Raw genomic sequence first — 26,967 nt, 5'->3', positions numbered from 1 at the left:
GCGGTGTGTCCTGCTGTAGATGGTCCACCTGCCACAGACTCCTGATCTCAGCATCTCATTAAAGAGGTCAGAAGAACTGGGGTAAGATCTCCAAGATGACTGAAACCAACCAGACCGCCAATTCTTTTCTGATCAATTGTGTGCATGAGCACTGAGAAGAACCGAAGTGGTTCGGAAACCAAATGGCCAGAGAACATACTCATTTCATTTTGTCTTATTGCTACACAAAATATTCACTGCGTTGTTGTGTTTTTTAAAACTGCACAGAATTACACAACTCAAAGAGGAAATTAGCCTAGTATATGCTCAGAAGTTATTTTCATGTTGTTATATTTGGCCTGCTACCACAGAATTCTGATCTGCAGATAAGCACTTTTTATGGATTTGTTCCACAGTGATTTTTTATAACATTTCCTGAAGGGAGTGACAGTCTATTATGAATATATTGCAGTGTATCTTTATCCCTATGCTGTCAAGGCTTATATTGTCCTCCTTTCAAAGTGATCGTTTGCACTTTGTCCCATACTTTGTTAGTCATCCCTCTTTAGCCAGAGGTGAAAAACAGCACCCACTGCTCACAGACGGAGGTTGGTCCTGCACTGGTTTGGATGTTGACATGAACATGAACAGCACCTGGCAGCTGCCTGAGAGTCGACGTGAAAAAAAAAAAGAACATGATCTTGTGCCCAGGTGGTAAAGAGTCATCGCATTGCACAGTGGAGGGTGAAACACACACACACACGGATAAGTTTATATTTTGATGACGGGCCCGCTTGTCTTTGCATGACACTGCACAATCGTGTGTGTTTAGGTGGCTCGCACGCTGCACTGCACATTGTTGAGGAGCAGATGTGGACGATCTGACCACTGGCTACATCGGAACAAAGTCGTTGTTTTTGACACATCACACACGGAGCTGCTGTTGATAGTGCTTGTTTGAAGTTTTGTGTATTACTAATAGATTAAGGAAAACCGAAAATCCCAGAATCAAACCCAGTACCTTGCAGTGAGGCAAGACCAGTAAGTAATTATACTTACTGGTCACTTAATCAGCTACACGTGTACAACGTTTTATGAATGCAAATATCTAATCAGTCAAATTAGCAGCAACCCAACGCATTTAGGCATGTAGACATGGTCAAGACGACCCGCTGAATGGGAAAGAAAAGTGATTTTCTTCAGAAACTTCTGATCTATTGACATTTTCCCACACGCAACCACATGTAGTGTTTACCTAAAAAAGACAAACTATCCAGTGTGCAGCATTTCTCTGACAGAAACTCTCATGTTGATGCCAGGGGTCAGAGGACAATGACAGCGGTAGCAGAAAAAAGGTAGGATGCAGGTGTCATGTGTACCTAATAGCTGTAGCTCATGAAGACCACAAAGAGCACAAAATCCTTCCTCAAATGCAATATTTAAATGCTATTTTACATGAAGCATTTTCTGCTGTTTTACTCAGCGAAACTTAATCATAATGATCTTTATTGTCTTTATTTGTCTTTGGCTTCACAGGCTAATTACGATACAATAAAAATAAATAGATAAGACAAAATCGCACATAATACAGATACTAGTTTCAGTGTGAATAGTGTTAATGCATTTGTTATAAAACACTCGTGTTTTGCATCGGATGGGAGGTAACCATTTACAGCTACATCTTTACACCACAGACTCAGCGCTAATATGAGTCATTTGAAGGCTTTGGTCCCATTCAACTGTATCATGCTCACAATGTGAATAAATTGAGCATTATTCACTCTCGCTCCACTGAGGTTTCAGGGGAACAGATGCCAATTAGAGCATGGTGACTTCCCCCCAATGAGAAGTATGCACACAGTCATGAAGTATCACATGAATCACCAGATGTGGCTGATCCTGCACCTGCATCTTTAGAGAACAACGCCAGGCCAGTGTCTGCTTCTGTGGTTCACTGAAAAACAAATCTTTGCATGACCTCCTAACAACAATGTATGTAAATCTGCCTGTTGCATAACGTAGTATCTGGACTGTTGCCAGGGAAACCCCTATAGTGTTAATATTAGGACTGATATTTTTAGCAGAGGAAACTTGTCAAGTATGTTTTATTTAAATGTCACAACTCAAAAAGTAAAGCACAGATTGTGATGGAATGTGCTGGGGATGTAGGTTATGGCCTGAGGATGAAATTGATTTAGTTTATTGTTATTATTTTTTTTATTTTTTTTTAACACAATTGTAGTTAGAGTAAGAGTTCATTGACACTATGGGAAACTGAGCAACCTTGTTGGAGCTTTGCACTTTCATTTAATTTATTCTGATTACTTAATAGTGTATATAAATTACAGGACTGTGAGTAATATTAGCATAGTGAGGGAAAACAAAATGCGCCTTCGAATGCAGACTCATACCTAAATCAGACAGAATACTCTCTGACTGCACCTACACCAGAAACATGTCCGCTAGTGCTTGACAAAATGAAGCGTTTTCTTTTTTATACCCTTTGTTGCAGCTCATTTATTTATTTCAATTTAAACAATGGTATTTGTTATTGTGCTGAGCTACCACAGTCACTATAATTTGCATCATTTTGTGGTATAAATCAATCCTTTTAATTATTACTGTCTCTCCAACAACTGTTTAGTGTTTTCATGCTTTCCACAAAAACATCCTTTGTATGAATAAATGAATAAATGAATGACTAAAACTGGAGTAATTAGGTCTCTATATGACCACGGTAACATTGTATTTCCTTCACAGTAACTCCTTCCCTCTTATCAGACCATTTATTTCTTCTTTATCAGCAACTACAACAATAATGTTTAACTTTCAGTCCCATTAGATCCAGTGAACAGTCTCATAAGGCCGCTGAAGGAGCCAAGCAGCACAGGAGGCAAACACAGTGACAGAGTTCACTGGACAATAGCAGAGAGGGGGACTTATTAAAGAGGACAGAGCTGGAGAAAAGGTGAGAGTTTGTTTGTTTGTTTGTTTGTTTGCAGATGAGAGATTTCCTGTTTTGGAGCTGCGCTGGCTGAAGTGGAAAGTCTGAAGTCAGTCAGACTTTCTAAAACTACCACATTGTACGTATAGTAGTTTCACAGGCCTGTTTCCAGTGAAGCAATAAAGCAAAGTTATTACACAGAGGACTATGGAGCCACAGGTAATGTTAAAATGTAACTACAAATATACTCATTCTGCATACCAATGTGTGTAAGATATTTTTTCATTCATTTATTCATCTTCTACCGCTTTAACCTCCACATGAGGGTGACGGGGGGCGCTGGTGCCTATCCCAGCTGACATAGGGCGAAAGGTGGTGTACACCCTAGACAGGTCACCAGTCCATCACAGGGTCACATATAAAGACAAATGACCATCCACTCTCACACTCACACCTACAGTCAATTTAGAGTGTCCACTTTCATTTTTCAACTGTGGGAGGAAACCGGAGAAAACCCACACACACACACGAGGAGAGAACCTGCTATCTCCTTACAGTAAGGCCCTTCGTTCTGACCAGGTCGCAAAAAGATATTTTTTATTATCCTATTTTATTATCCACATATTTAAAAGCTGCATGATAAAGAGTCCTTTTAAAAATGTCATCACTTCAGTATTAAGGTTAGTTAATATTTACCCACATTGGTTTATGTATTAACACATTGTTATACCTAAGAAAGTCAGACTTGATTTTGGAATTAATAATGCGATGTTTAAAAACATGCAGTTAGTTCACTGATGCAAGCACCTCGATATTATAATGACTTTGACATTGATTCAGTGGGTTTATTTTTAAATCGTATTTCAGTCAAAGAGTTCTCCTTTAACCCATTCTATCTGTCTAATGTGTTTATCCTTTGATTCTTTATTAAAGTTAATCAGGTCTGTATTTTCAGAAACAACAAAAACAAATGATGAACTGATCTTCAAGGGTTTTACCTGGTTTATTAAATGAACTAGAGCAGATGTGTTTAGTGGTTCACTGCAACGTGTCCTGTTCCAGCACCATGGACAGAGTTCTGCCACTGATGCTGACTGTGGTTCCTCAGCTCACACTGTCATCACAGAACCACATCGTCTTAAATAAGTCTTAATCAGTAATTGGAATTTGCTTCTTTTTCTTTTTTTGGCATGTTCTTGATCACTAAGTTGTGATGTGGAATAGTCGGTGCTGCTGCTGGTGCTTCTTGGTCAGTATGACCTTTAGAAATGCACAACAATAATAATAATATTAATAGCGTTTAATGACTGTTAAACTATAAAAGACAAAGACGCACTCACAAATCCCTGCAACAAGTTTAGTATTTAAAAAATTTACTAAAATATCAAGTTCAGTCCTGAGTGACACATACAGCATCTGCCAGTAAAAACAAGGGAGGGAAAGTGTCACATCCTCTTCGCTCTGTTCCTCCACCTTGTCTTTATCTTTTTCCCTCTCCTCCTCCTCATCCTTCCCTTCTTCCACTTCCTCTTGATCTTTATTGCACCTTCCACTCTTCATTCACCTCCAATTTCTACTTGTATTCCTCCTCCCCCTCCTTTGCATTTTTGGCTCTGCTCATTGAAAACACTGGAGGTGTACGAGGAGTCTTATGTCAACCTCATATGGCAATATTCTCCCTCCTCCTAACCTTCATTGTCCTTTTCCTCCTGTCCCTGCTAAGTCTTTCTCCTCGTCCACCTCCATGTGTCTTCCGATGACTGTTAAGACAACACATGTTTTACTTTGAGAGCCTTTTGAGAGCCTTTAATAATAATTACACTTATTTTATGCATATATGTTATTTTAGTCTCTTGAAATATTTATATTTTTTCTTATGTATATTTATACTTTTTTTTACAAAAGCATCTCTTTTTTACTTTTTACTTTATGCTGGTGTTTTTTGAGTGGACAGCAAAGTAAGAATTTCATTGTACAGGGAAACGTGTTTCTTTACTGTGCATATGACAATAAACACTTTGAATCTTGAATCTAAAGACCCAATAAATGGATTTCAACACTCTAAGGTGCGTCTAAAACCACGACAACCATTTGTTAAAACTTAATTTGCTGTTTGTAAATGCTAGATTAGGTCTTAATTTAGCATAGTCGTGTGTTTCTGTATTTATTATACTATTTAAACTAATGTAGACACCTTTGACCATTTCTGGGTAACTATGGCAGTTACTCCTTGTAAATTACAGCTGTTAGTTTAATTTATTGTTTAGTTTATTTGTCACTTGATATGTTATCTGTTGCATGTGAAGTGACTGAAAATGTTACTTTCTTTAGGGAACTAATGAGTAAACTATTAGCAGCTCATCCTACAAAGAATAATTACAGAATACTGGGTCAAAAATATAACAATTGATCTTTAAATATATAAATACATGTTTAATCAGTCATGCATTTAAACTCCTGCCGGCAGTAACAGTTGCCTTGACTGCGACCAGTTGTTTTTGCAATTCTGACCATGCTCAGGCCTGTTTGGGGGGAAAAATGCCTGCAGGGTGTCATTTAAAAAAAAAAAATGTGAAGGAGAAGTATGACAGGCATGAAATAAAGTGCAATGAAGCCAGGAAACTCACTGAATGAAATCAGGGGCACATGAACACTTGAGTGTTATCGTTCATCTGGTTATTTGACCAGACTTCAAAGTTACAAAACGCTGCATTCTTTCCACAGATCCTTGGGATAACACGGGCCATGCTGCCTTTGACTACCAGGTGAACGTATTATTATTATTGTGTGCCTTGAATTCCTGGACCATTCATCCATCTCAGGCCTCCGTTTGAACTGAGAAATGTGTTTGCTCATCACACAATTGAACCGCACATGCTGCCTAAGAGGATTTATTTTCCCTCTCTTTTCAGTATGGGTTCTTTACAGTAATCACTTCATTTACACTGTGCACTTGCCCGAAGCAAATAGGGTATATTTTAAGCCTATGACAAAAACAAAACGGGGAGGACATGTTACACATGAGAGTGTTATTTTTACAACCCAAAAAGTTGAATTGAGAAGCAGGTCGTAAGAGAACGAATCAGCCAACTGTTGCCACAATTCAGATTTAATTTCCGCACACAATAAAATGCTTGATAGTTGTGTTGTAATTCATAATTCTACAAAACTTTCTTTGTCAAAGGTCTACCACATAATAACATACACAGATCTCAGATTCATAAAACAAAACTGTGACTGAAACGATGGATTCTTCCAGTATCCATGTCGCTGTGACCCAGTGCTGCTGGCCTGTATCTACATCTCTGCCCAGCCTGGCACTCAGAGGAGCAGCACTTTCAAGCCCTGATATAGTATTGGCTCATCTCATTGCTGGACCACCTCTTCTGTTTCCGTGATAAGTCCGTGCAACACTGTTGTGTTTTTCCACCGTGTGTCTCCAGGTACAAACATCTCTGCGGCCCTTTTCGGCCTTCCTGCATCAGACTCATCTTTCAGCAGCCCCCTGTTTTTTCCTCCTCCTGCTCTCCATCAAAGGAGCGTCATTTGTTCAGCTGCTCGCTGTCCTCTTCCTCTGTCGCGCTCGTTGCTCAACAGCCACTTTGTTTAGTGAGTGTTGTTACTTTGAGCCTCAGAGAGCTGCATCCTGGTTCTGCTCGCCAAAGCTCTGTGGCACAAATCGTCAGACCCGTCAGGAACAATGAGAGGACAGTGTTCACTTTTGAGAGAGCTTATAATGTTGCACGTAAGTTAAAGCTCACCTTAGGATGGTGAAGATGTTTAGTTGACGACTCTTCATAGATTTGATCTCAGGGCTGCACAGCAGTAAACAATGTAGTTATAGTTTACTGTTAACTTAAAGAGCACCTTCACTTGAATGAAAGTATCCACTACAAATACAAAAACAGTTCATATCTTGAAGGTTACAAATGTCTCTTGTCAAACTAACAGTATGTTTCCTGTCACCATCTCCATGTCAATGCTCATCTTGTCCTTTCAGTGCTACAGAAATGAATTATTTGGTCCTCACAACCACCCGAAACAAAAGTTAACCTTGCACCCTGATGTTGTTAACACTTAATTAGGACAATATCAACAACATGAGGCTAATAATATCCTCCTCAAAGAATATACCACCACCAAATAACACCCGCTGTTTGCTCACATTAGCTTTTAACTCTTGCTTGACACTGTGTGATCTCCAGGCCTGACTCACCTGTGTTGACAGAAGTTGGTACATAATTGATCTTGAGGTTTGGCACAGGTACAGCGGCCGGTGGACCTTCTGCGCCGGGTCAGAGCGCTGCCTAAACCATAAACTGTGGTCTTACTGCAGAGAGGGAGAGAGAGAGAGAGAGAGAGAGAGAGAGAGAGAGAGAGAGAGAGAGAGAGAGAGAGAGAGAGAGAGAGAGAGAGAGAGAGAGTGAGAGAGAGAGGGACATTCTTGATTAAAACAACATGCAGACTTTGCTCTTTGATACTTTATGCAGTAACATCTAATGATAGCTCTGATTATCTGTCATCCATATACAAAAAGTGGTTCATCTGATGTGTGTTTGAATACGTATGTGCATTCTCATGCTCACCTGGGTGTATTGACCCATATGATGTCCAGGTGGCAGAAGTAGTGGCACTCAGAGTCCAGCTGGCTCATGCAAGCACAGCGCTTGGTCCTGATTCTTTGTGTTGGGGTTCCATCACCAGCTTCTTCCAGTTGTTTCATTACTGGAAGACCCAAACCTAGTCCAGTAGCAAGAGCCATTCATTTAGTGAACATCAACCGCTTTTAATCCAATCTACAATTTCAGTAGCTTTGCCCACCTTTACTATTTATCCACTTTTTTTAAATCTCTATAAAGATTGAGAACACAAAAAACCTCATCATGTCACAAAGTTATAGTCTTTTCTACTAAAACACATCCGAGTTTTGTGAGCAAACAAACATTTACAGGATTAGAATTTATTAATTCATGGACAAAATACTAAATCTCAAAGGTTCTCAAAGTGAATCATTTATATACTTCCCCATTTTTCTTTAAAGAAAAAAGATATAATACGTGTAACATTCTCCATCTACTTCAGTTATGAGGTAAACAATTAGCGGTTGTGTGACATGACCCCTGTGCTGCTGTGCTTGCCAAAACATGCATGAGCACCGATATACGGTGATGACCATGTGCTGTAAGATTATTACCATTACATAAAGTGCAAGAGTTCCATTTGTCTAACACAACCTAAAACTGATCTTTGAGCATGGAATTTTAAATGTCTTATATCAGAATATTATAGAAAATAGACTCACCGTCCTGCATTGAAGCCCAAAGAGTGATGAAAAGCAGAATGCTCTTGTGTGCAGACATAGCTGATGACAGATGGACAAAGCTCAGTAGAGACGACTATTGTATCTGCACACTCAGCTGTGTTTTTAAATGTGCTGCAGGTGTCTGAGCTCTGCCACTCTATATACTCCCCCCCCCTCCCCCTTCCCCGTCTCCCATGATGTCACAGAAGTAGCCCAACCCACGGCCACTTGTCATTAAGACACACGATGCAACCCTTGGTTGTTGGAACCTGTGACACATTCCAGGAATACCTCCTGATCTGTATCTTCACCGTGACTCCACTGCAACCTGCTGAGTGACATTTATATCTGCAGCTTTCACTTTTCTCAATGAGTGAATTTTCGAGGGGTGGGAGAAAGATGGAGGAGGACACGGTGTCTCAGGAGGCGTTAGAGGGGCTCACGTAATATTATAGAACGCAGAGGCGAAGGCTGATCTGAATATGCTGCAAACAAAAACGTCAGAAGAGATCGAAGACACGGATCACTGGGAGCACGCGAGGAAGAGTGTGCTGGAATGCAAAATGGATATGACACCATGAGGTTTGCAAATGCAAATGTTTCCATTGGTTCATATATTCAACTAAATGTGCATTTGTTAAGCTCCAGAAACAAAGACCTACACAGTGCCAGAAATGAGTTTTCCCTATCAGCTTAAAATGTGACACTACGTCAACATTGTGCTGGCAAAAAGGTCAAAATGTCAGTACTGACCAAACTGCTGTCTCCATGGTGGCTGGAGAAGTTCAACTCACAGATAAGCACTGGCAGTTGGGTTCATTTAATCGTGTCCCACCCACATGGTCCCCAGTCTGCAGGTCATCCATGCCAATGCCATGCAAATACCCATGTAAATAGCCCACATTACAGCAAAGGGCATCTTCACTGCCATATTCTACTGTATTCAAATATGGAATAGATCATGTCTTTTATGTGACTGTCTATTTTGATGACTGTATTGTTCAAACCAAAAACACAAGCGTCTATAATCATTATATTAGGTGTGTTCAATTATTTTGGTAAATACATTTTTCCACATACACATCTATTATGAACCCCTCGATGTTGTTGATTTAAAGAGGCTCTTATAGCATTTTTCATGAAAGCAGACACCTGAACATGTCATGGAAAATAGCCAAGAAGAGGCAGCACTTTTCCTCAGTGTAGAGGGTTTTTACCATAGCTCAAAGAAACTAAACAACATCTAAGGGTGAGACTGCAAATTGTAACTATGCGCAAGCCTCCCTTTCCCAATGTTGTCAGGGAACTGTGGTGGCCTTCACATGCCAGAAAGGATGTCGTTCTTTGTTTGCATACTGAGCTAAATGCAAACACGTCGGCTGGTTTGGGCTGCAGTAGAAACATGATGGTGCAAGATGAAAACCAAGCTCCTTTTTTTTTTAAAAGTCATATACACTCAGTGTTGTAATGTAACAAAGTACACAAGTCTTTACTGTACGTAAGAACAAAATTCACGTATCTGTACTTTTACTTTATTTATATTTCTAGCAACTTTTACTTTTACTCCACAGCATTTCCTCAAACTATCTTTGTTACTTGTTACTACCAAATAAACTCAGAAGAAGAAGAAGAGTTGGTAATGATCTGTATATATATACAGTATAGAGCTAATTTAGCCTTGATGAGCTGCTTTACACTATAGTTTTGCCATTCACCCATTCACATGCTGCAACATGGGGTTAAGTGTCTTGCTCAAGGACACATAGAGACTAGCAGAGCCAGGAACTGAACCCACAACCTTTCTAGTTGAAATACAACTCACCCTACCAATGAGCTACCGTGGTCATTTTTTTTAACTTTTGATACCTAAGTACAGTAAATGTCATATACTTTAAGACTTTTACTTTATTTATTATAAACAGTGACTTCAACTTCTACCAAAATCATTTTCTGGTAAGATACTTACAATAGAATTACATACATATATATTATATACGAGACTGTATACACTTATACAGACATATTTATGGGTAGTTTATTCTATTTCTGCCTATAAACCTTCCTAAATATTACACACTGGACCTTTAACACGAGAATACACCCATTGCTTCAGTGTGTCTGTAGCTCTCTTAGCGATCACTACGTCGCTCTGAACATTTCACTGTCAAACACATCATCTGCCAGGGGAGGGGGACGCCATGTTCCCTTTTTCGCATAAAAATGCAAGGAATGTACAGTATGACACGGTGATGTGATGCTACACACACACACACACAGGGGGTATAAGTTGAGTTCCCTCAGGAGCACAGATGTTCCCCCACTCTACAGACATTGCATCACAGCAGCCCCGTCTCTAAAAATATTACCAGAAGGAAAACAGTGAGGGACGAACGTAAGAGGAGCAGCAAGAGTCTCTTTTTGATTCAGCTGCACCCTCGTGTATTGTGCTGACTTTTGTCCTAGAAACACATGTTTATTTTTAATTAGCCACATTACCTCCTCAGATGCCTCCTTAAAAAACCTCCCCCTGGCTCTGTTGTTGTCAGCATGTTCTGGGCTTTGGAGGAGGAAGAATTTTTTACTTCAAGCTATTTTTTGATATAACATAAAGTAAAAAGAAAATAATACAAGAGCCTATCTGCGCTCCTTTTGTAACATTTTCTATGGAATGTCAAGTCAGAGCAAATACCAACCTTTTGCTTCTTGTCGACACACTTGCTGTGGCTGCTTTACATAATCCATGTCCTGCTGTGCTGTTAAACGTTGTTGTTGTGCCAAGGACATGAGAGAGGGAACACTGCTGGGGTGGAAGATATGCACATATTAATAAATATTGTCCAACACAAGTTACATGCATGTGCCAAACATGTCAGGAGCATTTACACAACTAAACAAAAAGGTGAATTGAATGATAGTCAGTGTGAGATATAATAATAATATATAATATAATATAAAGAGGATGAAATCCAAACAGAATAAGTAAGTGCTCATAAAAGGGAGTCACAACCAGAATCCACTGTCAACTCACTGTTAACCATAGTTCCTGGAATTCATATGCATGATGTCATGAAGTTCATGTTGGTTCAGAGATGATAAGGTGAATTTCTTTTGAAAGGCGTTTCCCTGTCTACTAAAATTAAAACTGAAAACCCAGGGTATCTCTGTGATTCTAGTCTTCACTTGACACACTTCTGTATCAAACATTGCACCAGTGAAGATGGAAACGGAATCTATGACTCAGTAAGGACACCTAGTGGCCATACTAAAGGAATACCATTTTTGAATCCTACAATAAGGTGCTGAAAACCAAGTGTATTATAGAGAAGCTGCAATTTATGAACATTTATTAGATGCAAGAAATTCAAAGATAAAAAAAATGAAATAAATGAGAAACACAGATGCAAGGCGTGAGGGGTCAGATATGTATGTGAGAAATAATCTGTATGGCTATGGTTCCAAACAGTAGATCTCAGTCCTCTTGTACATCTCTGTTACTTTGATGAATGATATTTGACATATTCAGACTCTCTCAGATATTGAAATTTGAAGTTTGACTTTTGTCATTCTATGAACACGTCTCTGCCCCTTAAAAGGAGAGTGTGCAGCATTTTCCTACAAAACAAACTACAGATGAATCCAAAAGTAATCCATATCTATCGTCCTTGATGGGCCACAAGGAGTGTGTGGTTTTCACATTGTTTTGCTCAGGGTCAGTTTCATTTCTGTGTATTGACATTAGGCCACAGAAAAGTAGTATCTTCACTGGTGCAGTGTTAGAAATAGAAGATTCTTCAGCCAACAACGGCAAAAAATACAACCACGCAGGTCTCACAAGCTGCAGTTTATAGCAGACCCGAGAGCTAAGATGTGGTAAACAGCGAGCAGACAAGAGCCGTTCAAAAACCATTGTGAATCTGGTGCTGGCAAACACTGATGGAAAGCACAGGGATGAAGAGCAACACTGAAGAGGCCTCTTTTGTGTTAAGCAGGTGTACTGTTATAGGTGCTATGTTAGCCTACGTAGCTTGAAACTACTGCTAATTACGGTGGGTTCTGACAAACAAACTTTGAATCAAAAGAGCACCACTGTGGCTAATGCAAGCTAGCACGTCTGGGTCTGAGACTGACCTAATTGTTTACATGCCCAATTATGAAAATCCATTCCAGGTACAGTTCCCCAGCATTGTGTGGTCCAGGTCCAGGTCCAGTTTCGTACTCCTGGTAGTGAGCATGGGAACATGGGAGCCAAACTTGGGGGCTGATGTTATCAAAAATCAGCCCACAATTCTTTAAATCTGCAAAATCAAACAAGCAATTGAGAAATATTCTGTCTAAGTTTTTGAGAAGCTTAAAATAGTAAACATGTAAGTTGTATTGGGGGGAATATGTAAGGAGAATTGTGTTCCTAACAGTGCGACGGTAAATTGAAAGAAAGGAACAACCAGGGTATCTGGTGCTTCTTTTTTTTATTTCCTCAGTGACTAGAAATGTTGCTGTGTGTGAAATCTGCAGGGCACTTGATCCTTCAATACGAGCCACTCAGTCTCATCTTTGTCACCAGTTCAAGTCACGAGAGAATCATGGGAGAAAAAAAAAACACACATAATGTAACAAAGTAATCTTTCCAATAACAAAAAAGTAAAAAAAACAAAAACAAAAAAAAACAACAACCTTAAAACAATGATTATTATCATCATCATAAAAAAAAAAAAACAATAAATAAAGAGCACTCTTCCCTGTACAGAGATATATTTTAGTCTAAAATCTTTTGTCATAAAAAATAGATCTTCAGTGCATTTTCTTTGACTCTCCTTCAATATTTCTACTCTGTGATTCTTGGTTACCCTGGCATTAAAGCAATGGCCTTTAAAACAGAATCATTTAAAACACCAAATATTAAGCCTCCTTAAACAACAATGCAAATAGCAGATATAAAATTTCACAGCCTTCTCTTTGTCTATCTGTACTGTACATCTCAAAAAGCAAACCTGGACAGAAAAGGCACAAGTAACTTTAGTTTGAGTAATACTGGACAAAAACAAAAATGGAATAATTTTTCATTTTAGATTTTGGTCATTTACAAATTCATTAATGTTCCTTTATAATATATTTAAACAGACATTAATATTACCCGTATCAATAGAGATACAGGAGATATATATATGTATATATATATATATATATATATATATATTAATATACCGTGTTTGTATATATGTGAATGTCATATCAAACATGTGTCATTTTTTTCCAGTTATAATCGAAATTTTTCGTATTAAATAAACAAATTCCATCACTTTGTTGATTAAGAACTTCCAGATCTTAGGTCTTTGGATATGCAGTGTTGAAACAAACTGTGTTACTACACCCTCTGTCACCAGAATGGTGACATAAAATGTTTCATCCAACAGAAAGATAAAGAGCCAAAACATGAGAAGGGAAGAAGCAGACGATGGAAGAGCGGTACAGTCTCCAGATTTACATCAATATGAGCTGGTTTATGATGAACTGGACAGAAGGTGAAGCAAAGTAACCTAGTGCAGCCCCATTTTTGGGAACTCCAGCAACAGCATTGGGACAGTGTTTCTGAACAATATTTCACTTTCCTTCGCAGAAAGAAGTCCACAAGTGGGCTCAGCTGCTGAATGAGTCAAAACTTTATATTAAATTAAATCTAGGAGTTAAGAAACGGTGATTCCTTTTTAAAAATCTATATTAATTTGTTCTTTGCTTTGATTTCAGAAAAACTGAGACACTATGTAAATTTCAATAACAACTGGAAAAACGTATACACTTATATAGAGAGATTCGCTGAAACATTGTCACAAAGGAAAAAGTGCATTTTTATAACAAACCTGAATGTTGCCAAGGAACAAACGATTAAGTTAACAATAGTATTGAAAACTGTATAAAAACAAAGCAATAAAAAACGAGACTAGTGTAGCAACCAATAAAGCAAAATGGGATGCACGACGCATCAAGTTGTAGACACTGTTAAGTGCTCTGGTCTGTTCTGGACGAGTCTTCCTTAGCTCCACCCTCCACCAGATCACTACTCGATGGTGGCTCCTCCCTCTCCTGCTGCTGTCCAATGAGACGTGAGGCTACAGGGGCTGCTCGACTGAGGGTTGCTCTCAAACGGCTGTCTCTGAAGGAGCATTCACTGGTCTCAGTGGCAGACCTGCAAGTGTGGTCGGCGCTATGTGAGCTGCCATATTGCTTTGAGTCTGTGGTCTCCAACTCCAGTTTGGAACATGGTGGAGCTGTGCTGAGACTGCACCGCCCAGACTGGCTGGTTCCTGCAGCCTGGTGCTCTGACCAGTGGTCTCCAGGAGTCCTAAGCCCTTGAGTTTGGGGTGTTCCACCCCAGTGTAATTCAAATCTGGCCGTTGATGGCCCCTCTAAGGGGGGAGATGTTGGGGATGAGGGGGTGGTAGGGTGGGACCTGGTTCTGGCCTGTACCATTTGGATTCCTCCAATGGAGATCATCAGATAAGGGACCTTGGCTTGTTGGGAGTGCATGGGAAGATGGCTGAATATGTTATCTGCTGCTGGGTGGCCAGGATAACCTTCACATGCAGAGAGACGAAAAGCAGCAGGAAACAAGCTGGTTTCTGGCATTGTTGGTCCTTCACCAGCTGCTGTACGTCTTTTCTCCTGTAGGGGGAGCAAAGACTTCATCATTAAATAATGGACTTGCTGAACAAGAGGGAAAGCCCAAAGGAAATACACTCACTGGCCACCCTTTTTCTGTACACCTGTTTACATGTGCTTAGTAATGCAAGTATATAATGAACCAGTCACATGGCAACAGCTTAGTGCATTTTGGCATGAAGACATGGCCGAGACAACCTGCTGATGTTCAGACTTAACGTCAGACGGGGGGAGAAAGAGAATGTTCCCAAATATATCAAAGTGAGTGGCAGTTCTCTAGTCAAAGGAGAATAGTCAGACTGGTTTGAAATCATGGAAGGGCAACAGTACCTGCAACAGCAACTCAAATAACATCTTTTTACACCTACAGTATGCACAAAACAATCTCTTTCATGCACAACACAGCAAACCTTGAGGCAGATGGGTGACAGCAGCAGAAGACCACACCAGGCAACACTCCTACTCCAACACTACCTTATATAGTGGCTAGTGAGTCTATATTGTGGTTTTTAGTTAAACTTTCTAAGCAAAGATGTAATAAAAAAAAAAAAGACTCACCAGTCTGACATGACTACCCTTTGTACTGGGACTCTCCCAAGGCAGGTATCCAGTTGTCCTGTGCTGCAATCCAAGCGGTAAGGGAGCCGTCCAAGCTAGTGATGATTGGTAGCAGGTGGGTGAAATGGTATGAAGTGGAGAAATAGGTCTAATGGGAGAAGGTCCTCTCTCAGGGGAAGGTGAGACGTGTCGGCTGGGTGAGGACAGGTCAGTCCTGGGGGAGAGGCTGTGGATGGGTGAGGACAGCTCTAGGCGGGGGGAGAGGCTGCGGCTGGGGGAGCAGCTCTCGCTGCTGGGGGAGAAGGCTCTTGGTGATGCCTTCCAACCCCGCCGGGAGTAAAGTGCTCTCCTGCTGCCCGGAGAGGCGGGTCGTCTGCTGAGCCACACTCCCCTCGGGGAGTGCTCCTGACCAGGACTGGGGCCTGAAGGGGGCTCTGGTTCGGGGGTACCCTGTTGAGACTGCCTACAGCTGGTGGAGTGCCCTCCAGTAGATAGGTGGGTGTCTGACGAACAGGAAGAGGGTACGTCGTCATGGGATATGGACTCTTCTTCCTCATCATCGTCATCCTCATCATCATCCTCAGAGTCTTCCACGTCGGAAAACTGATGCTCCTCCTGTTCCTCTGAGCCACACACACGTTCATCACTTCCTCCTGTTTGTGCAGACACAGACAACATATACATGCGTCATGTTTACATCCATACCATGGCATTTCAATTCTTAAGTCATAAGAATTATCCTTACATAAGTTGAGACAAAATCCTTTGAACAGAACAATCTCACAAAGCCTTGAGACATCGTACTGTATCATTCTGACAAACTTCAGCCACTACCCACCAACAGCTTTATAAATAGACTCAGAAGGAAAAGACAGTCATTTCATTCAATTGCACCATTCCTCTATTCACAAACTATCTCAACGGTCATTTGAATGGAAAGCGGGTTTAAAGGGGCGTCCTTGGCTGTGAAGAGTGTAGTCTGTCAGCAAGAATGAGATGACAACCGGAAAGGTAGTAGAGAAAGGTTAGAGAGGAGATCGTGATGTGGCGCTGACAGTGGAAGAAGTAAATGCTGGAGTGCTTATTATCATATGCTATCCTTGAGGACAAGGTATACTTGCCAGCCTGCTGCAACTACCGTTCCATGCTCTGGATTCTTTTATTTATTTATCTGAAACTGTTTCATACCATTTCTTATGCAAGGCCAAAGGGAGAAGAATAGAACATGTTGTTATATAAGCTGTCGGTGCTGAGCTACTACAGTTCTTCATAGGCGTTCATTCAGCTGTGTAACAATATTTCTCTAAAGTGGAAGGGAAATATGTGAGATGCCTCCCCATCCCCTCTTAAGTACCTGTTTCCTCGCTCTCTGGCTCATCCAGTGATGACTCAGATACTCCCATTGCCTGACATTTTTTCCCATGAGCCTTGGACTTCATGTGTTTAGTAAGGTTTCCTAGGAAAGAACAAGAGAAGCACATTAAAACGGTCCTTGATGTACACAGGGCAAATTTAGGTACAACGTGATCACTGGGCACAACACTGCTGTTTATTTATAATATAATGGAAACATGAGATACAGAAAATGTCTAAAGTCGTTTCCCCAGCATTGGTACCTTTGGTTTTGAAGGCAAAATTGCAGTGTTTGCAAATGTATGGACGGACATCTGTGTGTGTGCGGATGTGCTTTTTCAGCATGCTGGGCTTCTTACAGCGGATGCCACATTCTCCACATATGTACTTTCCCCTGCCACGACCTCGCACATAAGTATACTCTTCGTTGGACTTGTACCTAAGAGACACAAAGAGAGCAAATTTCATTGCTGCTTAAATAATTATTTCGTTAATGTTAATGTAATGTTATTATATTGCCCCTGGTAAAGTCGGGAGCTGAATGCATAACTGCCAAGCTATGCTGTCTCCTCTTAGATGGTAAATGCACCAATGTTGACTAATCAGATGCAAACGTATGTGGCACTGGATGGGCAAACACACACTCACACACAAACAGAAGGGTTTCTTTATAGAGGCAGGTTGGGAAAGCCCCACCAAAAACCCTGCAACACTGAGACTCTGGGTTGTTCCCTCCACTAAACCCTGGGCACACAGAAAATACCAGCTATTCCACTGTGATCAGGTGACCCGGCCAACAACAGCAGCAGCTAAAGTGGGGTGGGCAAGCCTAGCTCAAGCCAACAACCTAAAATAGATGTAGTATATATATATATAAAAGTCAAATAACACATTTAGTTTGAGTCTATAAAAAACGTTGTTTACACACAATCTTGAATTTGACCAAAAGGCTATTTGTGGACACAGTGAACCACAGTCAGTTTAAATCCGAATGAATTGTCCTCTATGAAAACCTCTGCGCACACTCCTCACGAGGAGATGTATAATCCAGTCTGAATGGTAAATATCCAGTTTGTGATGTGTGTAATTGCAGGATATGCACCACATCTTCAGGAAGCCCAGCTGTGAATGCTCCCTGTTGTATAACGGAGCCAGCAATAGCCGTTCATAAGAAATCATCATTACACAACTGTAAAATAGTCTCCACAAAAGCATTATGTTGTATTCATTCAACGGATGACTGGCAGTTTACTGGCATGCATTTCTTGCTACTGATAAAAATATCCACCCACAATTTGGGAAAACAAAGCACACGTTGCAATTCACACAGTGAACATGAAATCGGCTGCACGTCTCTCACTAAACTCAACCATCATTCATCATTCGTAGTTTATTTTTACGCTCAGCAGCCGACATGACAGGTTGGTAGAGATTGTAATTGCGTGAATTTCTAAGCAGTGACAAATGAATATCAGTAAATACTAATAAAGACAAATAGAGATTAATCTCATTTCATTTAGTGACAGTTTTAACCAAAGGAAGTTTGACAGCACTAATCTTTTTGACACGAGCCACAAACTCTTTCTCACAGACAGACAATGCCAGTGACTGTTTCACCAGTGTCATGACAAAATTTGCAGCATTGACCTATTTTACCACAGAAATCAATCTGCATCTCAACAGAATCCAGAAGAAGACAGTGTAGAACACACTACAGACTTTTACTGCCACAGAAAAATAAAATCACATGAACGTCGTCTATCTTTCTTGACAAGATCTCTAATGGTGTGAGACATTGGATCAGAAACAAAGCAGCATGATGAATATTCATTTAAAAAATGCTCCTTGTTCTTCAGAATAAAATGAGTGGCGCACAGTCGGGTTTTCAAAGCACTGACAAAAGGCAGACGGGGATAATGAGTCCTAACTGAGCCAGGGAACAAAATATTCAGCAGAGTGCGTAGCTGTGCTTATCCGCAGTGCATGAAAAACATACAGCAGGACATCAAGAGGTACCGTATAGGTACCGTACACAGAAACACAGGGGAGCCTGAGAGGCTGCGATGAAGATGCACTTTTTGGATGCGTGTGTCATGTGTCAACTGATAATTAGTGCCTTATCTGGTTAAGCACACAACTCATCCATGTTCTATGTGTGTGCCTTAATGTGTAAGTGTAACTGTTAAACAAACCTATCTTTGTGAGGACATTTTGGCTGGTCCACAACAACTTTAACGGGCAGCATTATTATGTCTATGAGGATCCACACAAAGAATACAAAACCATGTATTTATATCTATGTGAGGTCCAAAAAAACACTAAGATATAAAAACAAGCTTGTGTATGTGCATGTCAACACACATGCAGGTTTATGCAGCTGTTCTTTGGACTTCCATTTCGTTGGAAAGTGTTATCGCTAATCTTAACCTTTCCTTCTCTATAACTAATCAGAAGCTGGGAAAGCTGCATTGGAAAAGTCAGAAATGTATGGACAACATAAATATGTTAATGCAGCATCAGTGATATAGTGTGCAGGTGTACACACACCAGTGTCAATTGCTCTAAGACAGCAAGAGAAGCTCAGCTTCCTCTAGAATGTATTTACAATACTAAATGTGCACTAGAACACAATTAGAGCATGTCGTAGCAACCTTCGCATTAAAACCACCTGAAGCTCAGCTTCAACTGTTCTCTAAGGAATGACACAGAATAGGTTTATTTCACTGCAGTGAGCTCGGCGGTGATTGGACAAATGTGACAAAATCATAATTTCCATGGAAGCTCAGCTTCTCTTGGAGTCAGTGGAGCAGTGGGAGTGCGCTTAATTGGAGGAACTGTCTGAATGGCGGAACCAGTTTTTGATTGGCAGCGTTGCAGAAACATACGCGACAGCGAATACTTTTCTGCCACAGTCCTGTGTGGATTTTGTGATTCTGTAGACAAATAGCTGGTGGTTGTATGTTATTTACTCGGTGATATAGCCCACCATTTACATAATTATCCCGAAAATAAGTGGGCCTGAAATGAGCTTCCCCTGTTTCAAAGACCAGCAACTGCCACTGACACACACACACAGACAGAAACACACCTATCTCTCCAAATGAGCTATACTAAAACACAGACATTCATGCCAACAGCAAGTGGATCGAGTTTGGCTGCAGGTTCAAATGAAGCTCCCATCTGTTACTGTCATTCCCTGTGCTCTCTTCTCAGCTCTCCATGTTTTGCTGTCACTAAGCATAGGGATAAGGCTGTCCAACAGATTCCTTGTGTAAAGTGTAATAAAAAGCTGTGAACTTCAACGGAATCACTCTTATAAGTCTTACCCGCCTTCGAAAATACGAACACGAGAAGGCTCGCCCTTTTTGGAAGTGGAGGGTCCTTCCTCCTCTTTCATCTCTTTATGTTCCTCCTTCTCGTGCTGTTGCTGCTGATCCCTTACTTCAGTGAGGGTGCTGGTTGGGGTGGCATGTACCTACACTCGAGACACACAGAAAAATTCAAAACAACTTAAAATGAAATCTTCTGTTTTCCTACTACTGACTTGGAAGGGTACTCATGTTATAGATTGTTGCAATTACAATGCACTATGCAGTATACAAGCATATTATGTAAAGTGCTGTGCAAAAGTCTTTGGCTTCCATTAGATTTAGCGATGCTACAATGACCATAGAGTAGAATTATTTTTCAATCACTTTATTGGAACACATGCCGAAAATATGGAAACATGAATGCAGTTTTAAAATAACTAAATTCTCAACAACAACAAAAAAACAAAGAAAAAAAACAACTTCAACAAGTGTATTTAGTGTGACACTACCCTTACATTTGAACAATAGCATGATCCTGGCTTTCTTAAAAACCTGGAGTGGAACCCTAAATAATGTTACTGGTAAAACCTGTGTTTTTCCCACTATCATGTTGTATCGTATATACTGTAAAGGTTATTCCTAAAATAGGATTCAAGGATTCAAGGATTCAAGGTTTTTATTTGCCATTTGTGCTTAAACAGACAGTCCAGGCACATTGGAAATCTTGTGCGGGTTCTACGAGTCAGTTGTAGGAGACAGAAACACAAACTTAAGTATAAATATAAATATAAAAGTATAAAAAGTATAAAAGTATACACTATAAAAATAGTGCAGAATAGTGGACATTCCTCTTTAAGTGTATTAACATGGTTACATGTAAAACTCACTCATTAGTAATTTTTTTTTTTCAAATTGTGTGTCTCTATATCAGACAGGTTTACAGAGTTTACAGAGAGCGTGTATTGTGGTTATGTTTACCTCTGACACATGTGGAGTCCTGCTACTGACAGTGGGCAGCTTGTTCTTGGCCGGGTTTGAGGCTGTGGCCATGGTGTACGTCTCTGTGCTGTGCTTTTGTTTGGAGCACAGTAGAGACAAGACCATTTTAGTGCTGAGTCCTGGCAAGTTGGGGTTGTGAGCACTTACACTCCAGGTAGAATAAACTGAAGTGTGGGGGTCCCTCTGTGTGGATGGGTTGGGTTTGACATAATTCAGGTAGCACCAGTTGACTAAGGTGGAGGTGTGAAGGCTCGGGAATGTAGGGACGCTTAATCTCTCAACCCCCCCTTCCACAAATGGCACCTCTTCTTTTTTTTGACTGGTCTTCACTGTTGACTCCTTCTCCCCCTTTTCCTTTTCCTCCCTGTTATGTTGCCTTGACTTTTTCTCCTGCTCCCTCTCCTCTTTCACAGCGGTCACCTCTACGCTCCCAGATTGTTCCTTCTCTCGCTTTTTCTCCTGCTCCCTCTCCTCTTTCACAGCTGTCACCTCTACGCTCTGTTCAGCATCCCCCTCCTCCTGTTCCTCCTCTCCTTCCCTACATTGCTCCCCTTCCTCTTCCTCTTTTACCCTTTTCAGGTGACGTTGAGCCTCTGTGCTGAGCTCCAGACTGGCTGCAGGGGAAAGCATCCGTTTACTTCCTCCGGCACCCAGTGGACCATATGCCTCCCCAGATCCAGAGGGCAACTCTGAAGGCAGACACAGGGGGAGAATGATGTCTGGAGAAGGGACCTTCAAGTATGAACTTTGCAGCTTTTCCCTTTCAGTTTGGCCCATGATGACCATAGCTGTGCAGGAAATGGGTTCCTGTGATCGTGTGCAGGCCTGGATCTGAGACAGGGTGGTATACATGGCACTGGCATAGGTAGGGATGTGTGTCTGGAGGCGAACTGGAACCACAAGTGACGCTACTGGTGTGAGCTGTGCCAAGCATGTGGTGATGACAGGCCGTGGGTGGTGGTAGGGAATTGTTAAAAGCGAGGGATGGGGAAGGTCAGAAGACATAGAGGAGATGGAGGATCTGCTGTCTGCGATCGGAGGGGAAGGAACATGTGTGCTAAGTCTTGGAGGAACAGGCAAGCACAGAGACAGACTAGCGCTGGTGCTGGAAGAGAACTGAAGAGGAACTAAAGCTGGAAGATGACGGAATGGTACACCCAACTGTTCTACCATGTGGATCTGTGCTGGGTGTGTCTGTGTATGTGGAGGTCCTGACTGAGGGTGTAAGAAGGCTCTGTGGATGAGCTGAGTGGACAGCGCTTCAGAGATGGTTGTGGTGACGGGGAGTAGCTGGGATAGTGATCCTGCAGGGAATGATTGTTGGCCTCTGGGTTTCAAAGGGAGCACATCCTGAGGGGGTGGGATGATTTGTGGCTGTAACATCTGCAATGCCTTCCCTGTGGCTTCCAGGCTGAATTGGGTGCGTGGCTCAATGGAACACCGAGGAGGAAGGATGGAATGAGAAGGCCCAGGCTTTGGACTCTCTGCTCTGTATGCATGACTTGTGCTGGCCCCTTCCTCCTGTTCAGGCTCCCCTAATGTGGCATGCTTTACAAGCAGACACTTTCTCTTTTCTTTCCAGGCAGATGTAGACTGCTGAGGGGATAGAGACCCATAGTCAAAGGACTTACTTCTGGTCTCTGAGATCTGCTCTGTTTGCAGAGGGCTGGCCGGTGCCTGCTCTGAAGCTGAGCGCCTCATCTCCTTGTGGCTTTGGTGGTGTTGATGTGAAGCAGGTGGCACCATTAACATCTGGGAGCTTTGGTTACCGACAGCCCAGACAACAGGCTCTGATCTTGCTGTGTCCTCAAAAGAGGCAGAAAGGCTTGAAGTGTGGGAAATGTTGCTTTCCTGACTGGGGCTGCGGGACAGAGACGCAGATTCAAAGCTAGACTCTCCAGAGGACTGGGCTGCTTCTGCCAGACGGAGTCTTTTCTTCTTTGGTGGCAGTTTCTCTGCAGGGAGCTGGGCTAGAGTCTGGCTACGCTGAGGCCATTGGAACTCCTCAATTCTCTCCACCTCCTAGGACAGAAAAGCAATTTATTAACTCATCCTGCATCAACATATGTAAGCTCTCATCTATTTTAGGAAAAATAATTCAGTCAAAAAGAAAACAGACCTGTAGAATGGAGGTCAAGAAATTACCAGAGCCAAATACTTCAAATAATGATGTACCTTGGATGAGGATGTTGGAGATGAGACAGATGGCATGTCAGCATCAGGCTCCACAGTAACAAGAATCTCTGGCACTTGGATGTTTGGCTGACGGATGAGGCGAGATGTGGAGGGTGATGGTTTTGGCTCGGGTTGCTGTGTTTGCTGACACTTTCTGTGGTCTGGTTCCTGACTTTCCATAGATATACTTTCCTGCTTCTCAAAGGAGCTTGTGTGCTGGATGACAGACACTCCCTTCCTGTCCTGTTGCTGCTGTTCTTTCGGCTCTGACTGTAAAGACAAACCTGGAAACATAGAGAACACATACAGCATTTCTATCATTCTATTATATTGATATACTGCATTTAAATTATGGTGTTTAGTTGTGGATGGATTCTATAATTTGCAGTGTAATGTTTTCTATACTCTATTACGTATTATACGTATTGAAAGTTTATATACCTTCTCTTCATCTATTTAGATTTATGAGATGATAAAAAAGTATCACAGACAACAAAATGATTGCTCAAATAGAATTAGGTTAAAATTGTGTCAGCAGGGATGCATGAACAGACCTGAGAGGGCCTGGTTGTGCTCCGTTCTGCTTGGCACTGGAACATGGCCTGTCGAGCTACCTGACGTGGATACTGATCCAGGGCTGGCAGGGTCCTCCTCTAGGCTCTCCTCTTTCCTCCTCTTCCTCACAGCCATGGCCAGTGCCCGAAACTTATAGTGCATCATCATCGGGGGACGGTCCTCCCGGGATGTTTTTCTCACATCCCTGCTCTCCTGCTCCAATGTTTGCTGCCCTGGGCAGATGCCTCTGTGGGCCTCATAGCTATCGCTATGTTGGAAGTGGGCCCTGCATGCTTCACATTCAAATGGGCTGGGACTTTTTTGCTGTTGTTGCAGCTGCCTGGCTAGTTCAGTGCCTCTGGCTGAGGAGGAGGAGGTGGATGGACCGACTTCCTCCAGCATTACCTCAGCTCCCAGTGGGACTTCTATGGCAGGCTGGCGCTTCAGCATACGCTGAGTATGGCCGGCCCTCATCTCTGCTACCACTGCTTGTTGCTCATCGAATGACTGGCTGAGACGATAACCTCTGGGAGACATGGTGCTAGAGGTGGAAGGCTCTCCTTGGCTAGTAGATGATGGCATTGAGTGGCTTCGAAGCAGAGGTATAGATGACAGCTCCTCTGTATCTAGTGGCTCTGCCTCAGGATTGTGGAGTTGCCTCAAACCACTTGGACCAGCAATTTCTCCTTTGGGATCAAATGTGTAGGGATCTTTAGGGGCACTAAATTTAGGTGATTCCATACTGCTCTTCCTAGACAGAGAGGAGCGCCGTGGCTTTACACTATCAATTTCACTGGTGTCTACTACTGCTTCATTGATAGTGATGAGCTTTGTAATGTGTTCTATTACTTGGGTTTTTTGTACAGTGAAAGGAATGTTCTTTTCCTCCATTCCTGATGATGAGGAAAGTGAAGAATGAGGCTGCTGCTGATGCGGACTGCGCTGCTGTCCTCCCAGCCTTCCATATTTCCCCAGAATAATTTCTGCATAGGTTTTGGCACTGGCACTGGGGGGGCTAACTTGAGACAGTTCAGTGCTACCTGATCCAGAAAAGTAGCCAGACTCTGTGCTGCCTTTACTGCCAGGGCCTAGAGAAGAAGATGAGGTGGAGAGGGAAGAGGGAGGGTCATCTGGAGAAGCCATGGGTCCACGTTTCCTTTCACTAAGCCTCAGTGCCAACCTTTGCTTGACAGCCTGGGAGTCTTCAGGCCTCTGACTCTCCTCTGAGCCTGCAAGGACCTCTTTACCACCTTGACTCTGCTGGCCCAACATCTCCTTGACAGAGGTTTTAGTGTGTTGTCCTGTCTCTTCCTCAGACTCAGTGCTTTCTCCCTCTGTGTGCTCCTCTGGGTCTTCACCAACGCCACTGCCCTCTGGTCCACTCAAACTGGGCTCATCACGACTGGATGCCAATCCTGCTTTAATGCGATGGGCATGGGACTTACGGTGTTTGTACAGATTACTCTTGGTCTTGAAAGAAAATCCACAGGGGGCACAAGGATAGGGTCTTTCTCCAGTATGGGAGCGAATGTGTTTCTGAAGAACACTTGGCTTGGCACATGGACGGCCACAGTAAGAGCACACATATTTCCCTGGTTTTGGGGGTTTCTTCTCTCCTTTTCTGGGTGAGCTGACCCCCTCTACACCCTCTTGGCTGGAATGAGATGGGGCCCCATGGCCATGCTCACCCTGGCTGGGGACGAATGAGGTGGACGGGGAAGCTGGAGAGAAGAAGCTGCCTCCTGAGGGACCTGGGTTGTCTGAATGCTGCCATGCTACTGCTTGCTGCTGCTGCAACCGAAGCAGAAGGTCAGTGCGTCTGGGCTGGCGATTTTGCAGACGTCCCAAGGCTCTGTGTACAGGACGAGGATTAGGAGGCTGCTGGGGCTGCTGAGGTGGACAAGATCCAAGTGGGGATTCAGTTGTCACATGCTGCTGCTCTTGCCTTCCAGAGCGCTGCCCATCAGCTGGACGGCTGGGCTCAGCCTCCATAGAGTGGAGAGGAGGCCTCACTGACACACAAGGAAGGGCTCTTGGAGCCTCATGGGGCTAACTGCTAGCTAGCAGATTGGGCAGAGGCAGGGAAACATCAACAGTGTGGGTTGTAAATGAAAATGGAGGGCCTTCCTCAATGTGGGCCAAAAGTTATTCAAGAGGACCAAATGAGACATCATTAAAAGGTGCCCAAGAACTGCATAGATGCAGATAAGCATGGATCATATCCATTCACAAAGCAGCTCTGCTTCTGTTCTGCCTCAGCCATCCTAACAACTCTCCCATGGTCTTCTTTGCATCTTCTCCGTTGGTTGTCAAGACTGCCAGATGTTCAACTTCTGAGGGGTCTAAAGAAACACACACAAAAAGGAAGAGCTGAGTCACAAAATTGGAAATAGGTTTATATAATAAAGCAACAATAACGGAAAAAAAGGTTCTGCTCTGCTCACTAGAAAAGAATACCAAAAGTAGTGTCCTACTATACTGTAAAATGATCTATTAAAATGATTTCCACATACATCTATAATGTAATGAGAACATTAACAAGGTATGAGCGACATGTTCCCATCTGCTCTAACCTGTGTGCGCAGGGATTCAGAAGTGAAAGAACATCAACTATACATTTATTAAATATGTGGTACAGATGTTCTTGCTATTTTGTCATTATCTAGTAGATAAATCTCTTAAAAGTCCAGTGCATTATGTTTCTCTCAGTGTATAAGGGCTTTAAAATAGCCTTAGAAAAGCATTTATATGTACTTTAGGCAAGAGCCTTGCTTTAACACCATGTTGTGCTGCATTTAATTCTTTTTGTAACCTAGTATCCGAAGGCCACTGTAGTTCCCTGACATGCTTACGAAAGGTAGGGGTGCAGTCTCACATTCTTACACATAGAACCTAATTTCATCACTTGGATTCAGTTTAATACATGATTCACCTCTGACCCATGACTGGGTATAGTAAACCATAGTGAGACAACATCATAAATGTGCCTGATGACCACACATCTCAAAGGACGTATAATATCCATTTGATTAGCATCAGTGCAAAGGTTTGGCTTTAAAAATGATCACCTGATTACCTGCAGAACATTAAGAAAGAATATCACTATGAAAATAGGGCAACGATAAAAAGCAAGCTAA

The 26,967-nt window shown here is 42.1% G+C and overlaps 2 protein-coding genes across 2 annotated transcripts in view; both read right to left on the bottom strand.

Moving 5' to 3' along the window:
* Positions 1–6,016: 6,016 nt before the first annotated feature.
* On the bottom strand, positions 6,017–8,386 carry LOC131470876 (endothelin-2). Its single transcript, XM_058646923.1, has 5 exons — positions 8,226–8,386; positions 7,510–7,663; positions 7,140–7,253; positions 6,685–6,738; positions 6,017–6,590 (listed from the first exon to the last, which is right to left on the bottom strand). Exons 1-5 carry the CDS (start codon positions 8,281–8,283, stop codon positions 6,530–6,532), a joined length of 441 nt encoding a protein of 146 aa, XP_058502906.1. The 5' UTR covers positions 8,284–8,386; the 3' UTR covers positions 6,017–6,529.
* Positions 8,387–12,674: 4,288 nt separating this feature from the next.
* The window catches only part of LOC131471325 (transcription factor HIVEP3), a 44,958-nt gene continuing 30,665 nt past the window's right edge, over positions 12,675–26,967 (bottom strand). The window contains exons 2-9 of the mRNA XM_058647823.1: positions 23,830–26,172; positions 23,276–23,559; positions 21,080–23,122; positions 20,117–20,265; positions 17,054–17,229; positions 16,792–16,893; positions 15,438–16,090; positions 12,675–14,882 (exon numbers count right to left, since the gene is read on the bottom strand). Of these exons, the coding sequence (XP_058503806.1) occupies positions 14,220–14,882; positions 15,438–16,090; positions 16,792–16,893; positions 17,054–17,229; positions 20,117–20,265; positions 21,080–23,122; positions 23,276–23,559; positions 23,830–25,822 (6,063 nt within the window). The 5' untranslated portion in view covers positions 25,823–26,172 and the 3' untranslated portion in view covers positions 12,675–14,219. The remainder of the gene's footprint in view (positions 14,883–15,437; positions 16,091–16,791; positions 16,894–17,053; positions 17,230–20,116; positions 20,266–21,079; positions 23,123–23,275; positions 23,560–23,829; positions 26,173–26,967) is intronic.

This window comes from Solea solea, chromosome 13, assembly GCF_958295425.1.
Source record: "Solea solea chromosome 13, fSolSol10.1, whole genome shotgun sequence".
NCBI classification, from domain to species: Eukaryota; Metazoa; Chordata; class Actinopteri; order Pleuronectiformes; family Soleidae; genus Solea; species Solea solea.
This window is presented reverse-complemented; position numbering and strand designations above follow the sequence as displayed.